This window comes from Panulirus ornatus, chromosome 3 (genome assembly GCF_036320965.1).
Source record: "Panulirus ornatus isolate Po-2019 chromosome 3, ASM3632096v1, whole genome shotgun sequence".
In the NCBI taxonomy this organism is placed as follows: Eukaryota; Metazoa; Arthropoda; class Malacostraca; order Decapoda; family Palinuridae; genus Panulirus; species Panulirus ornatus.
Genome location: NC_092226.1, coordinates 73,577,260 through 73,592,780, shown reverse-complemented (window position 1 = coordinate 73,592,780; position 15,521 = coordinate 73,577,260). Strand labels below are relative to the sequence as shown.

The 15,521-nt window shown below is 40.7% G+C and overlaps 1 protein-coding gene across 7 annotated transcripts in view; it reads right to left on the bottom strand.

Moving 5' to 3' along the window:
• The window catches only part of LOC139763519 (uncharacterized), a 64,747-nt gene that overhangs the window by 39,353 nt on the left and 9,873 nt on the right, over positions 1-15,521 (bottom strand). For 3 of the 7 annotated variants that reach the window (XM_071689680.1, XM_071689717.1, XM_071689700.1), the window contains exons 5-9: positions 13,933-14,330; positions 10,805-10,922; positions 8,088-8,520; positions 5,068-5,299; positions 688-912 (exon numbers count right to left, since the gene is read on the bottom strand). In XM_071689680.1, coding sequence (XP_071545781.1) covers positions 688-912; positions 5,068-5,299; positions 8,088-8,520; positions 10,805-10,922; positions 13,933-14,330 — 1,406 coding nt within the window. The remainder of the gene's footprint in view (positions 1-687; positions 913-5,067; positions 5,300-8,087; positions 8,521-10,804; positions 10,923-13,932; positions 14,331-15,521) is intronic. The other 4 variants (XM_071689708.1, XM_071689734.1, XM_071689689.1 and 1 more) reach the window with 3 other exon arrangements.

Here is a 15,521-nt window from a genome sequence, read left to right as displayed (position 1 = left end):
AACCAGTATTCCTTCAAACATACCCATTTTTGCTTTCCGAGATAATGTTCTACCCTTCCACACATTCTTCAATGCTCCCAGAACCTTCGCCCCCTCCCCCACCCTGTGACTCACTTCCGCTTCCATGGTTCCATCCGCTGCCAAATCCACTCCAAGGTATCTAAAACACTTCATTTCCTCCAGTTTTTCTCCATTCATACTTACCTCCCAACTGACTTGTTCCTCAACCCTACTGTACCTAATAACCTTGCTCTTATTCACATTTACTTTCAGCTTTCTTCTTTCACATACATTACCAAACTCAGTCACCAGCTTCTGCAGTTTCTCACCTGAATCAGCCACCAGCGCTGTATCATCAGCGAACAACAACAGAATCACTTCCACAACAACTGACTCTCATCTACAGCAGACTGCATACTTGCTCCTCTCTCCAAAACTCTTGCATTCACCTACCTAACAACCCCATCCATAAACAAATTAAACAACCGTGGAGACATCACGCACCCCTGTTACAAACCAACATTCACTGGGAATCAATCACTTTCCTCTCTTCCTACTCGTACACATGCCTTACATCCTTGATAAAAACTTTTCACTAATTCTAGCAACTTACCTCCCACACCATGTACCTAATAAAATGAATTTCTTTCAACATCCTAAGAACACAAATGATACAAAATGTCTTACTTTTTCATTCCATGGCATTACTCCAGAGTTAGCTACCCGCCAGGTCTTGACAAACTCCGTTCCAGGGGTCACTTGAGAGCCATCCGGGTAAGTTATATCCTTCAAGTAAAGAGCATCATACCCACGCGTGGCAGCACCTCCATTGCCCTCACTTGGAGAATCTTCAGCTAAGGCCTCTAACTCTTGTAGGGCTGCATGCAAGAAAGATGAATCCACAGGGAATCCCTAAAACAAAGAAATTCTTCTTTCACTATTTTAAAGTTGAAGGTTACAGTCAAGGACAAAAGTCCTAGCCAAGGATAGGACTAATCTAAAATACATGGCATTATCAGTGGGGAAAAAAGAGATAAGGAAAAGTAATTAAGAATAATGGAAGGAGTAAAAAAAAATTCTTTCTAAATGTGCGAGGTCATTTTTTTTTTTTCTTTTTTTTATACCTTGTCGCTGTCTCCCGCGGTTGCGAGGTAGCGCAAGGAAACAGACGAAAGAAATGGCCCAACCCCCCCATACACATGTACATACACACGTCCACACACGCAAATATACATACCTACACAGCTTTCCATGGTTTACCCCGGACGCTTCACATGCCTTGATTCAATCCACTGACAGCACGTCAACCCCTGTATACCACATCGCTCCAATTCACTCTACTCCTTGCCCTCCCTTCACCCTCCTGCATGTTCAGGCCCCGATCACACAAAATCCTTTTCACTCCATCTTTCCACCTCCAATTTGGTCTCCCTCTTCTCCTCGTTCCCTCCACCTCCGACACATATATCCTCTTGGTCAATCTTTCCTCACTCATTCTTTCCATGTGCCCAAACCATTTCAAAACACCCTCTTATGCTCTCTCAACCACGCTCTTTTTATTTCCACACATCTCTCTTACCCTTACGTTACTTACTCGAGGTCATATCTATTGGAAAAGACATAAGGTAAAAGTTTCCAAAGCTTTGAGGTGTAGTGAAAAAAAACAGTCATCAATAGAGCCCACCCTTGAATTACCAACAGCCACAAAGTAATCAAGTGACACAGATTGCTGAATAATGTGTGTTCTAGATTGTGGTAAGGGCAAACAAGCAAAAACCAAAGAAATACTCGTACAGTCATCTCTTTCCCAATTACTGTTTCAGTTGCCTATCATATTTTGTTCAGTTTTCTGTGATAAGGTATAGAATATACTCCTTTGACTGTCATATGCTAAAATGTGAAATTTTGTTTATCTGATTGTGTATAAATCAATAATATGTATCATTACTATTTTTGCAATTAAAAAAAATAGTAATGATACACAGTAAGGAAAGGGTAAGAGAGATGTGTGGTAATAAAAAGAGTGTGGTTGAGATAGAGCAAAAGAGGGTGTGTTGAAATGGTTTGGACACATGGAGAGAGTGAGGAAAGATTGACAAGGAGGATACATATGTCAGAGGTGGAGGGAAGAAGAGGCATGAGACCAAATTGGAGGTGGAAGAATGGAGTGAAAAAGATTTTGAATGATCAGGGCCTGAGCATACAGGAGGGTGAAAAGCATGCAAGGAATAGAGTGAATTGGAACGATGTGGTGTACCAGGGTCGATGTGCTGTCGATGGATTGAACCAGCGCACGTGAAGTGTCTGGGGGAACCATGGAAAGGTTTGTGGTGCCTGGATGTGTTAAGGAAGATGTGGTTCCAGTCCCTTACACATGACAGCTAGAGACTGAGTGTGAACAAATGTGGCCTTTTGTGTCTATTCCTGGTGTTGCCTTGCTTTTATTTTTAGGGGGGGGGGGGGATATTTTGTGTGTGGTGGGGTGGCAACGGGAATGGATGAAGGCAGCAAGTATGGATATGTATATATGTAGAGGTCTGTGTATGTATATCTATGTATACATTGAAATGCATATGTATGTATATGTGCGTGTGTGGGTGTTTATGTATATCAATGTGTATGTGGGTGGGTTGAGCCATTCTTCGTCTGTTTCCTTGCACTACCTTGCTAACGTGGGAGATGGTGGTCAAGATAATAAAATAAAATAATAATCATTACTATTTTTACAATTTATGGGAGACCAAGAAGCATGCAAGATATAAGAAAAATTAACAGAAAATACTTACATACAAAAGTAGAAAACAAATTGGAATATTCTGTTTTTCTCTGTTTCTCTGGTTTAGGTTTTGATAAGATGTGGTACAATGCTGGTCTGGTAAATGTACAAGGTCATCTCAATGCATCTTGATTTCAAAGAATTATATTGTAAACTGAGGTCACCATAGTTGCATATAACTGAGCAAATGAGATAAACATAGAGAGAGCACTGTATTTGGAGTAAATTATGTTACATTTATACATTCAGAGAGCATATGTTATTTTTGATGATGCAAATATAATTCTATTCTTACAGACCTACGTCTGATATCTAACCAGAGTTTGATGAAATGTTTTTAATATCAAGCAGCCATCAGCTGTCAGATGTTGGCCAGATGGTAAGGGGAATCTGTGTCTAGCCCAAATCTCTCTGTTAACAGAAGCCCTTATTACAGATTTCTGATCTAATGGGCCTATGGGCTGAATATGTACAATTAAAGGAAAAGGGCGAGGTCATAATAATACCTCCAGAAGAGGGAAAGTGAACCAACACTGCAGCATAGGGCAAGCAGGTCAAGTTTTGAAGTTACCTTGTGAGAGTTTATAGGTTGGACCACTTTTGACTCAACTCTGTCAAATAAGGATGCACAGCTAGAGTCATCCCAGATGTGAGAGCAGTACTCCATATAAAAGAGAATCAAACCTCTGTATAAGTGAAGCAACTGTTCAGAGGATGAGAAATGTTGATATCTAAAGAGAATTCCCAGATACTTAGAGGCTATTCATTTACATAATGTGGGGTTTCCAAGATGGAGTGGATGTTACCGTAATGCTAAGTTTGTTCATGGAGTCAAGAGGTGGAATTACAGAATCGTCAAAGGAGAGATGAGAATTGTGAGGAGCATAAGAGTGCACTTGGTTATCTTGTGGAAAATCGGATATCATTGAGAAGGAAGAGAAAAAGCATAGGAGATAGGACAGAACTTAAGGACACTGCTGTTGACAGAGGAAGGGGAAGGTTGATCCATTAACAATCATGGAGATGGAATGGCCAGAGAGAAAGCTAGTTATGGGGTAAACCTTTCCATGGTTCACCCCAGATGTTTCACATCCCCTGGTTCAGTCCAATGACAGTACATTAACCCCAGTAGTCCACATTGTTCCAATTCACTCTATTCCTTGCACACCTTTAATCCTCTCGTATGCTCAGGCCCTGATCGCTCTGAATCTTTTTCACTACATCCTCCCACCTCCAATTTGATATCCTGCTTCTACATGTTCCCTCCACTTCTGACACATATCCTCTTTATCAACCTTTCCTTACTAATTCTCTCCATATGTCCAAACCATTTAAACACACCCTCTTCTGCTATTTCAACCACACTCTTTTTACATCCCCACATCTCTCTCACCCTTTCATAACTTAATCAAACCACCTCACACCACAGGTTGTCCTCAAACATTTCATTTCCAACACATCCACCCTCCTCCGTACAACCCTATCTATAGCCCATGCCTCGCAACCATATAATATTGTTGGAAATACTATTCCTTTAAACATACCCATTTTTGCTCTCTGAGATAACGTTCTCTCCTTCCAAATATTCTTCATCGCTCCCTGAAACTTTGCCTCCTCCCCCACCCTATGACTCACTTCCTTTTTCATGATTCCATTTGCTGCCAATTCCACTCCCAGACATCTAGAACACTTTACTTTCTCTAATTTTTCTCCACTCAAACATATATCCCAATTAACTCATCCCTTAACCCTTCTGAACCTAATAACCTTGCTCTTATATTTACTCTTAACTTTCTCCTTTCACTCACTTTCTGAGCCCAGTCACCAACTTCTGCAGTTTTTCACTTGAATCAGCCACCAATGCTGTATCATCAGCGAACAACAACTGACTCACTTCCCAGGCCCTCTCGTCCCCAACAGACTGCATACTTGCCTCTCTCTCTCCAAAACTCTTGCTTTTACCTCCCTAACCACCCCATCAATAAACAAATTAAACAACCAAGGGGACATCACACACCCCTGCGGCAGACTGACCTTCACTGGGAACCAATCACTCTCCTCTCTTCCTACTCATACACATGCCTTTATGATACCAGAGTATGAAGTCACCTTATATTTATAAATGGTGGTCACTTTAACTATTTAAGCATTTACTAATACTGATTCATGAAAGAGATATCTTCTCTACCTTTCTAATTACAAGGATCAAATAAAACATTGTTGCTCTTCAACACTTCCTATTCTCATGCCAATATCACTTTGATAAACATCAAGAACTTTACTAAAAATACCTTATTATCAATGCTGATTTTCTTCGACTTTCCTGCCTTCCAGTTTCCAGCTTTACGTTCATTGCGCCTTTGTTGCCTCTGCTCTGTTGTAATTACTCTGTGATGCTTATCAACCATTTTCCGTAGTTTGCTAAGCTCCTCTGGAGAACATGACTGCTTCTTTCGAAGTCCTTCCATCTTAGCTAAAACTTTTTCTTGGGTACGACTAGCTCTATCCAATTCATCAGGATACCTGTTTAGAAAGGCAATTTTTACAAATATTGCTTCTTTCTCAGGAACATTTACCAATTCTCTTTTCATTGGTTATTGATTCAGACTCTTAAGAGAATGGGCTATTTACTTATTTGGGACATGAGCTTAATTCCTTACCTTAAAGTTGGTTCTAGTCCACACTGAGAGACAATGTAAATCAACCACTACCTTTCAATAAAGACTAGTTAGTAGTCATCATTTAAAGGACTCACTGTTTGGTCCTCCAGATTCTAAAATTGTTCTGAAAATTCTTGAACATCACAGCATGTTATACTGAGCAATCATACTGAACTAAAGTAAACCCTTCATGTTCTGAATCTGTAAAGCCTGAAGTAGTTTGGATATTAGTTTACATCATAATCACACGGTAGTAAATAGTGAAATCTATATCAGTACAGAATTAGTGGATGTGAGTAATTAGGGAGAGTACAAGAGAAAGCTGCATTAAGTAATGAATAAGGTACATGACCTGAAAAATATTCACATGCAGTTGTTTAAGTCAAGGTGATAGTGAGAGTCATATAGTCACGATGAAAAGGTTGGTGAAGAAAGGAAGCAAGTGGGTGATCTTCAGCAGCCTTCTCCTGCACATCATCCAATAAATCATAATTCTTCCCAGCTGGTATTGCCCATAAAACATTCTTTTCTCTTTCACCAGCACCTCATCCTACCACTCACAACCCATTCTCAAATGCACATTTCCCAACTTCAGCATGCTACGCACTTCACCTACAAACATAGGGTGTGGTTACATGAATACTTTCCATTTCTCATCCATTCCCCTAGGTTTGTTTAGTCTCAACTTTTACCATTCTTCACCCAACCTCTCTTGGTATCTCTAAACACAAGCCTCTTTTCTAGGCTCACTCATTCTCGCCATCCTCTTTCCACCTGCCATTTCTTCTTTTCCTAAAGCCAATGCAAACTTTCACTCTTGCCTTTACTGAGAAGTGATCAGACATCCCACCAGCTGCCCCTCTCAGCCCATTCACATTTAACAGTCTTTTCTTTGCATGTTTATCCATTAAGACATAACCAAAAAATGTCCACTCAGTTAACCTCACTCAACTATGTATCTTTAAGTACTTATGTATACACCCATTCTTAATGCAGGAATTTGTAATTGCTGATCCTTTTTCAGTATACAGCTTTATGAGTTGTTTAACATTTTCATATACCCTGATACCCTATGCTCCCATACTATACACCCAACTATCACATCCCCAGGTTTTGCATTCAAATCTCCCCAGACAAATACTCAATCCCTTGCTTCATTTATTAGTAGGTGCATAAGCAATGACAGTCACCTAATTCTCAGTCTAACCCAGATCAGTATGGGCCTCACTTCCTTAGCATACAATCTTTGACACATTTCCACAATTCCTTTACATAAGTGCCACTCTCCTTCTATGCCCTCATTCTCAAACCAACTTCAGACTTTCTACCTAAGACACTTCTAAAGCAATCTTCCCCTTTCCCTTGAGCTTAGTTTCACTGAAAGCCAAATAATCCACGATTCTCTTCCCTTACATACTGTCCATCTCTCCATTCTCATCCTCACTACATCCTCACATGCTAGCTTGAGTTTTCAGGTAGGATGAGCACTCCTGGAGTGCCTCCTTTAGCATCCATTTAGAAACTGAAATATAATGAGACGAGGGTTTCCATTCCCTGCTCTTGCCCCTTTTACATGCCTTTAATGACACACAGGAGATTGGAAGGTAGCATTCTTTCTCCTCTATCCCTACGGATATACATGTATGCATAAAATCAATCCAACTGTAGCTGGTCTCAAAAAACTAATACACTAAATACAAAATCTAGTTACATTCACTCTCCTGTCAAAGTCTCATTTCCATTCTTATATAAAGACACCAAGGCAGAGGCCAAACTGACTTTCTGCTCTCAGAGGAGAGGGGAACCTTTTTAAATATTCACAATCATAATGCATTAATCATTATTCTATCTATTTATGTATCTATATCTCTGGTGCCTGTTCCCTCTGGGAACTCCTTCTAGGGGGTGGCCATTGCAAAAGTCTCCATACTTGGTGAACTCCAGTGCCGCTACTTAGCCTTTTGTGCCCTAAACTTAGTGGGCCACAGGCAAAGGGCAACTCTAGTGCAGTGTTTTCAAAGGCTCCTACTTAATGTTCCCACCAACTCCAATTACCTAATGTGTCCATCTAATGTTCTAACCTACTACTTCTACATGATGTCCCAAGCTAAACATTCCTGTCCACCACTTCTACTAAATATTTCTACATAATGCCCCTGTCTAATGTTCTTACCTACTCCTTCTATCCATTGCTCCAATCATTTGGCCAAAAGGTAGGGATAGTGCATAGCAGACACCACAAAAAATCTAGAGTTAAGAAGAATGAGATGTATAAGTTAAGTGTTTGTCAAGGAAAGACTGTATGTTTGTGGAAAGAATGCAAGCAATCCATATGTAGGTGAGGCAGAAAGGAAAGAAAACTACCTGGGTCAAAGGAGTGCAACTTGAAAGCTAAAGCTACTGAAGTAATCTCTATGCACTCATCACTGACCCTCCTGATACCCAGGCAGGCACTACCACTAATATAACTCCCCAGTCAATGTCTGCATACCAACTACTACCATCATCATTCACAGCAAGTAAATGATTGCCCATAAACCTGTAACTCATTAACTGTCATTTACAAAAAAACTATTTTACAGTTAAAAATTGCCAATCTAATTACGGTTGGTCCTCAAAATGGACATAACACAGGAACAAGTTAAACTTACTTTGCTGTCAATTTCTTCCTGTCCACCTTCTCTTGCTGCTTTAAGAGTCTCTCTGCTAACTTTTCCTGTTTCTTTATAATTCTTTCTTCCATCTTTTCTTGCTTCCTAGTGAGTCGTTCTTCTGCCTTTTCTTGTTTTTTAGCAAGTCTTTCTTCCACCTTTTCTTGCTTCCTGTTAACTTCTTCTCTAGCTAACTTCTTGCGTTTTACTCCAGTATCTGCATCTTCAATCTTTTCCTTTGTTTTCTTCATTCTTGTGTCACATTCTGATGTTTTCAAAAGATTTTCCAGACCCTCCATTTTATCCTTCTTTGCTTTAGTGTCACAACAGGGAGTGTCCAGGTTTGCTCTTACAGTGTCTGTGGCCTTTATCTCATGAGAGATTATTGCATCTATCAAGTCTACAGCAGTCAGTTGGCGTTTCATTGTCTGATCTGTGAATATATTAGCCATATTAGGAAAGGTAACTCTCAGTATGTTTGTAGTAACTGGATACTGAAAGCGAATGTAAGTTGAAGTAAAATATTAGTTTTAGAGAGAAATGAGAAGCCAGAGCACAGTAATAGTCTGAGTGGCAAAGAATTAGGTGTGGACAAGTTTGTCATCAAAAGATAACTTGAGTATGAAACTTAATGAAAAATCTAAGTTTAGTTAGAGAACAAGCTGACAAAAGGCTAAAGTTCACTCCTGACAAATCTCCCAAAGCGAACAAGTTGAAATCAAGAATATGGACTTGTAAAGGAGAAAAATTGGAGGTGTAATAAGAGGTCTGGTGACTGAAAAAACATAAGCATAAGGCAAATAAGAAGCTTGTATATTAGAGTACCTGTCCGGGTGCCAATGAAAAACATGAAACTAATGTTTACATACTTTAGGGGGGGTATTTACTGTGTGGCAGGGTAGCACCAGGAATGGATGTAAGCAAGCAAGTATGAATATGTAGGTGTATATGTCTGATATGTGTAGTATGGACAATCACGTGTTTACCAAATGGCGTCCTAGCTACGTCTCTTCATTGTATATAAGCTGACTTATATTTCTTTCTTGTATCTCCCCTGATGATGTGATCATTACACGAAAGTGCACTTCGGAACTTATCGTGTTTCATTTTCCCCGTGGACTCAGGAATATACTTGATCATGCCCAAAATTGTGATCCTTTCCAATATACATACATATTCAAACTTGCTTGTCTTCATCCATTCCTGGTGTTACCCCGCCACAGAGGAAATGGTATCACTAATCCCCGCTTCATCAAGGCAGCGCCAGGAATACAGACAAAAAAGGCCACATTAGTTCACACTCAGTCTCTTGCAGTCATGTGTAATGCACTGAAACCACAGCTCCCTATCCACATCCAGGCCCCACAGACCTTTCCATTCTTCACCCCAGATGTTTCACATGCCCTGGTTCAGTCCACTGGCAGCACATTGACCCTGGCATACCACATGAACCTAATTTAATCAATTCCTTGCACACCTCTCACCCACTGTTTGTTCAGGCCCAGATTGCCCAAAATCTTTTTCACTCCATCCTTCCACCTCCAAATTGGTCTCCTGTTTTTCCTTGTTCCCTTTACCTCTGATACATATATCCTCTTTGTTAATCTTTCCTCACTCATTCTCTCCATATGGGTGAACTATGCCAGGCACAGGCAACCACAGCCAGAAATACTTGAACAGGAGATGGGAAGCCCATGAAAGAGAATGGGTCTGGGGAAAGGAGGGCTGTGCTGGGGTGTGGTAGCCCAGGAAGGGAGGATCATGCAAGGCGTTGAGGTATGTGGAGGGGAGGGCTATGCACAGGTGGGGTGCTCACGGGAGAGGAGGGTCTTGCAAGGAGGGAGGTCAGGGGTGGGGAAGGCAACACTGAGGGATGGGAATGGGGAGGGGAGGGCCATGCAGACAAGGGAAAAGGTCTTGGGAGGGGATTGCAATGCAGGGAGTAGGGATTTGGAGAGGAGAGGGGTGTGTGTGTGTTAAGGGCTTTGGGGAGAGGAGGCTGGTGTTAAGGATAATTGCAAGAACATTTACACTCTCAGGTAAGGTAAAGCAAGGGGTGGGGGTCTGGAAGGGAATGCCAAGCTTGGTTGGGAGTTGGAGGGAAAGGAAGGCCATGCAGGGGGTGAGGTTTGGGGGAGAAGGCTGTGCAGTGGGTGTGGGTTGGAAGAAACAAGGACCACGTAGGGGATGGTGATCATGAAGGGAAGGACCATGCAGGGGTTGGTGGTCTTGAGAGCAACATTCATGTATGCATGGAGTTTGGGGAACTGACAGCCATGCAGGTGATGGAGGTAAGGGGATGGGAGGGGAGGGGAGTGCAAGGGGTGTAGAGTCATGGGAAGTCATGTGGGGATTAGACTCTGGGTAGGGAAGAGCCTCAATGGGAGTGGGGGTAGGCCTCAAGGGAGGGGAGGTCAGTGCAAGGGGTGGGGTCATCAGAAGGGAGGGCCATAAAGGAAGTGGGGTCCAGGGAGGGGAAAACAGATAATGATATGGGAGAGGAGGGATGTGTTGGGGAATCAGGGTAGTGGACAAGCATGATGTGCTGTAGTTTGAATAATAGAAACATATGATCCATCAATGAAAGAAATGGCAGTCCCCCTTAAATGCTCACACAGTTGACGAAGGATAACAAATAATATCACTCTTAGAGATGCTTATTCAAACCCAATGATGAGAACACTTTATTTAGCTTATGAAACTTATCCAGGACTTACTAGTTTGCGAATCTTCAGTGACTGGTAGGGATGATGGATTGCTCTTGAGGTCTTGCAACACCTCAGTAACTTTCACTGCAACCAGACGACTCACATCCTCACAGACCTCCAAACGAAACTGAAAATAACGAGACAATTTCAAATTAATGGAGAACATCCTATCATTATCTAACTTAATTCAATACCAATGATCACAATCAGCAAATCTTCCACATCACCACAAATTTTTTTTTAAGAAACTATAAAATCTCACCTCAACTTTCCTTAGTCACTACACATCAATAAACTTTCTATGGATAGTTTCCACTCATTCCATTCTGATAAATGCTTAATATGCCTCTAGACTCGTTTTATCTACCCTATACATTCTTCTTCACATATCTCAGTTTTCATTAAGTCATTGTTAATGATGTTCTTCAACTGGGTTAAAAGCACTCCGAGTACAAATGCTGGGTTGCTGTTGGAGATGTAAATTTTCTTTACTGTTCACCAGAATTGGGTGCATTTGGTTTTGTTATGCATCATGTTAAGGATGAAATGCCAATTTACTGTAAATGTTGGTTTTTCTGTAATTTGGCTGATGATTGTGTTTATCAGTATTATTTTGATCTGAAGCCTTGTGTTGAAGGTGAGTGGTTTTGTCTAAGACTTGTGAGGGAAAATCTGGGTTCTACCATTTTCTATGTCCTTGTGGTGAGTGATATTTCGCTGGCTTTATCAATCAGTTAAAACTGTATCAATCAATACAATTTACCATCATTTATGTACACTATCCTATTGCACTAAAATCCTGGTCAGTGCTACCCCATAGAACTCTGTTTCTTTATTGTGCCCTTGCTTGCATCTTAGAGCTCTGGTTTTACAAAAAAAATTGATGAAAACCCGTAAAGGACATCAAATGTCATGACTGAATACTTACAACATGATGAGCAGCTCTTTTTTTCTATATTCACTCGGTCAATCAGAGCACCATACACACACACACACACACACACATTCAATAAGTATCAAGTGCTCTCCTCCATTAGTACAGTACAAATTTTGCTGTGCTTACACTGCACATATTCCTGCTGACTTGCTAAATTTTCTATATAATTGTGACTATATATTTCCCATCATGTCTGGAATAATATATATACCATTATTAAATGTGCAGACAAAATAATTTTCAACAATGCAAACAAGATAAAAGCTTCTGCTATGACCAACACAATGCCTGCAAGAACAGTGACTTGCTCAAGGAGTAGTTTGTTAGAAAATCATGGTAGACAAGTTATAAGAGGAGTACTTGGCAATACAACTGATGCATGTTACCATATCCTTCCACTTCAACACTAATCATCCTCATCCTTCCACTTTCTTGCTTATTTCAAAATGTTATGTAATGTAATGTTGAAGGGATACACTGTTGCTCATTCATACTTACATTCAAGTCTGTGTGTAGATATTAGCTGTTCACCACTTACATAATCTCCCTCACCACCATCTCCATCATTACTACTTCTATTAGCACCATCTAAATCATAATTTCAGTGACACAGAGATGGACTAGCTTCTGCCAGAGCAGAGCCATATGACATCCACTGTCTTCCACCTCCCAACCACCCACTGCATTTCACCAAGATGCTGCATCTCTCACTCTTTCTACAACAAGAATCACTATTCATTAAACAACTGTCATTCATGATATAATATTGTAAACTGTTTATTTGTGTTTCATTAATTAGTAAAGACATGTTCCAACAATCTCATATGGGTGCGAGGCATTGGCTATAGATAGGGGTGTGCAGAGGACAGTGGATGTGTTGGAAATGAAATGTTTGATGACAATATGTGGTGTAAGGTGGTTTGATCGAGTAAGTAATGAAAGGGTAAGAGAGGTGTGTGGTAATAAAAAGAGTGTGGTTGAGACAGTAGAAGAGGGTGTATTGAAATGGTTTGGTCACATGGAGAGAATGAGTGACAAAAGATTGACAATGAGGATATATGTGTCAGAGGTGGAGGGAACGAGAAGTGACAGACCAAAATGGAGGTGGAAGGATAGAGTGAAAAAGATTTTGAGCGATCGGGGCCTGAACATAAAGGAGGGTGAAAGGTGTAGAAGGAATAAAGCAAATTGGAACGATGTAGTATACCGGGGTTGACGTGCTGTCAATGGATTGAACCAGGGCATGTGATGCGTCTGCGGTAAATCATGGAAAGTTTTGTGGGGCCTGGATGTGGAAAGGGAGCTGTGGTTTTGGTGCATTACAAATGACAGCTAGAGACTGAGTGTGAACAAATGTGGCCTTTGTTGTCTTTTCCTAGGACTACCTCACGCACGCATGGGGTGAGGGGGTGCCATTTCGTGTGTGGCTGGGTGGCGACGGGAATGGATGAAGGCAGCAAGTATGAATATGAACATGTGTATAAGTGTATATGTCTGTGTATGTACATGTATGTACACATTGAAATGTATTGGTATGTATATGTGCCTGTGTGTGCCTTTATGTATATACATGTGTGTGTGGGTGAGTTGGGCCATTCTGACGTCTGTTTCCTTGCACTACCTCGCTAACGCAGGAAACAGTGACTAAGTATAACAAATAAAAAAATGTTACTGTAATAATCTATGTCTATCAATACCTGTAACCCTCATATACAATACCATATATATCTCATAGGGATTGTCATCAGGATCACATCTCCATTTATGCAATGGCATAACAAACCCACAGAGAGATGTTTCACTTAGCACTACATTTTCCAGGAACATACCCATAGTGCTAACTGGGATATTAGTGTATACAATAAAATATCCATTTACCAGCCTCCACCTACATAAGGTAACACCAGAAGTGGAAAGTAATCTTTGGTTAGGCTGCCCCATTGGGAGTGCTGTCTTTTCAGAGTTTCTCATAACAAAGGAGTCTTTATTTCCCTGCTGCTGGAGGTAGTACAGTCTTGGGATTCAGGAACTTTAGAAAGGTTCTAAGTACAAACCTGTTTCATAGAAATTGGTCCTGGTGTAATCATAAAGAAAATAAACATGTTTCTGAGGAAGGGGTAGAATGATTTGCATCGCTGTTCATGAAGATTATCTTCTTAATAATAAGTGCAAGTTTTTTTATTCAATTTTCACTTCTTACCTTAGCCATATAGGAGGTAAACCATTCAGGCGGCTGGTCACTGTTGTGTTTCTCCTTCTGTGTCACTCTCGGCCTAGCTCCACCACCAGGTGATTCCCCACTACCTGCACCAAAGATATCTTGACTGGCAGTAGTGTCTATGGGTTTATTCTTAGCATTACAGCTAGATGCATCTAACTTGAAAGGTAAATTCCGAGGAGAGCTGCACAGTCCTTGAACTGGTGGCCCCTTTTTGCAGTCTGTGCATGAAGGGGATATAGATGCAGTAGAGGCTGCTGTGGTTTTGATACAGGTTGTGGCTGAAGTGGTGAGGGGCTTACCATAATCTAGTGCTTCATCACAGTCATAACCCCACATACCCTGGACATGACCTGGGATTGGACCTATGGGCACAGACACTAAAAAAATTAACTTTTAAAAAAAATCACATCCACTAAGAATTTACAAAGCCATGAAAGAATCTCATATAATACATTGTTTCCCATCTATAGGTGGCATCCAGGCTTCCACAATCACTGGGGACATTAACAGAAGTGAGAAAAGTGAAAGCTTAACCTCCATACATATGGTCAAAGAGCAACTGCAGGCATCTTTTAGGCTGCCTGCAAATGATGATGATGATTGATGATGACAATAATAATAATAATAATAATAATAATAATAATAATTATAACTGATCACCAGAGATAGGGGAGAAAGAATACTGCCCACATATTCCCTGCATGTTGCATGAGGCAATTAAGAGGGGTGGTGGGAGCAGGTGGCTGGAAACTCTCCCTTCATGTTTTACTTTTCAAAAGAAGGAACACAGTAAGAAACCAAGTGGGAAAATTTCCCTCTAAGGCTCAGTCATCTGTTCTTGTTGCTACCTCACTTATGCGGGAAATGGCAAGCATGTATAAAAAAAAAAAAAAAAATCATCTTTTCTCTGTATAACCCTACCTACAGTCCATGCTTCACATCCACACAACATTGTTTGGACTACCATATCTTCAACATACCTATTTTCCCCTCCTAAGTAGTGACCTCTCTTTCCTCGTATTCTTCAATGCTCCCAGAACTTCACCACTTCAATCACCCTATGTAGTTAGTCAGACATTGAGTAAGGGAGCAATGGTTCAGGAAGCACTGAATAACATGAGAAAAGAAAGGTCATCATAGGGTGAGTGAGGGGCAAAGGTTCTAGGAGCACTGAAGAATGTGTGGAAAGAAAGGTCATTACCTGAGAGGGCAAAACTGGGTATGTTATTCCTTCCAATAACCTGCATACCTTACCTACAGATACCAACCGTAAACCTCTCTCTTTCTTTCATGGGAAACTTAATTTACTACCACTCTGCAATTTTTCATATATTTACATCCCACCATCTGCATATCATACACTTCATACACAATGTAATTACTCGTTCCCTATATGCATTACAATCCCCATGTTTGATTTACTCTCATCCCATGCTACTCTTTTACCCACGTTCCTTTCTGTATTTTAGCACAGAATATATTTGAGCTAAACACTTACACAACTTCTTTTCATCAAACGTTATTTCTTCTCTCCCTAAAAACCTTTAAAACTTTAACACTCATCACAA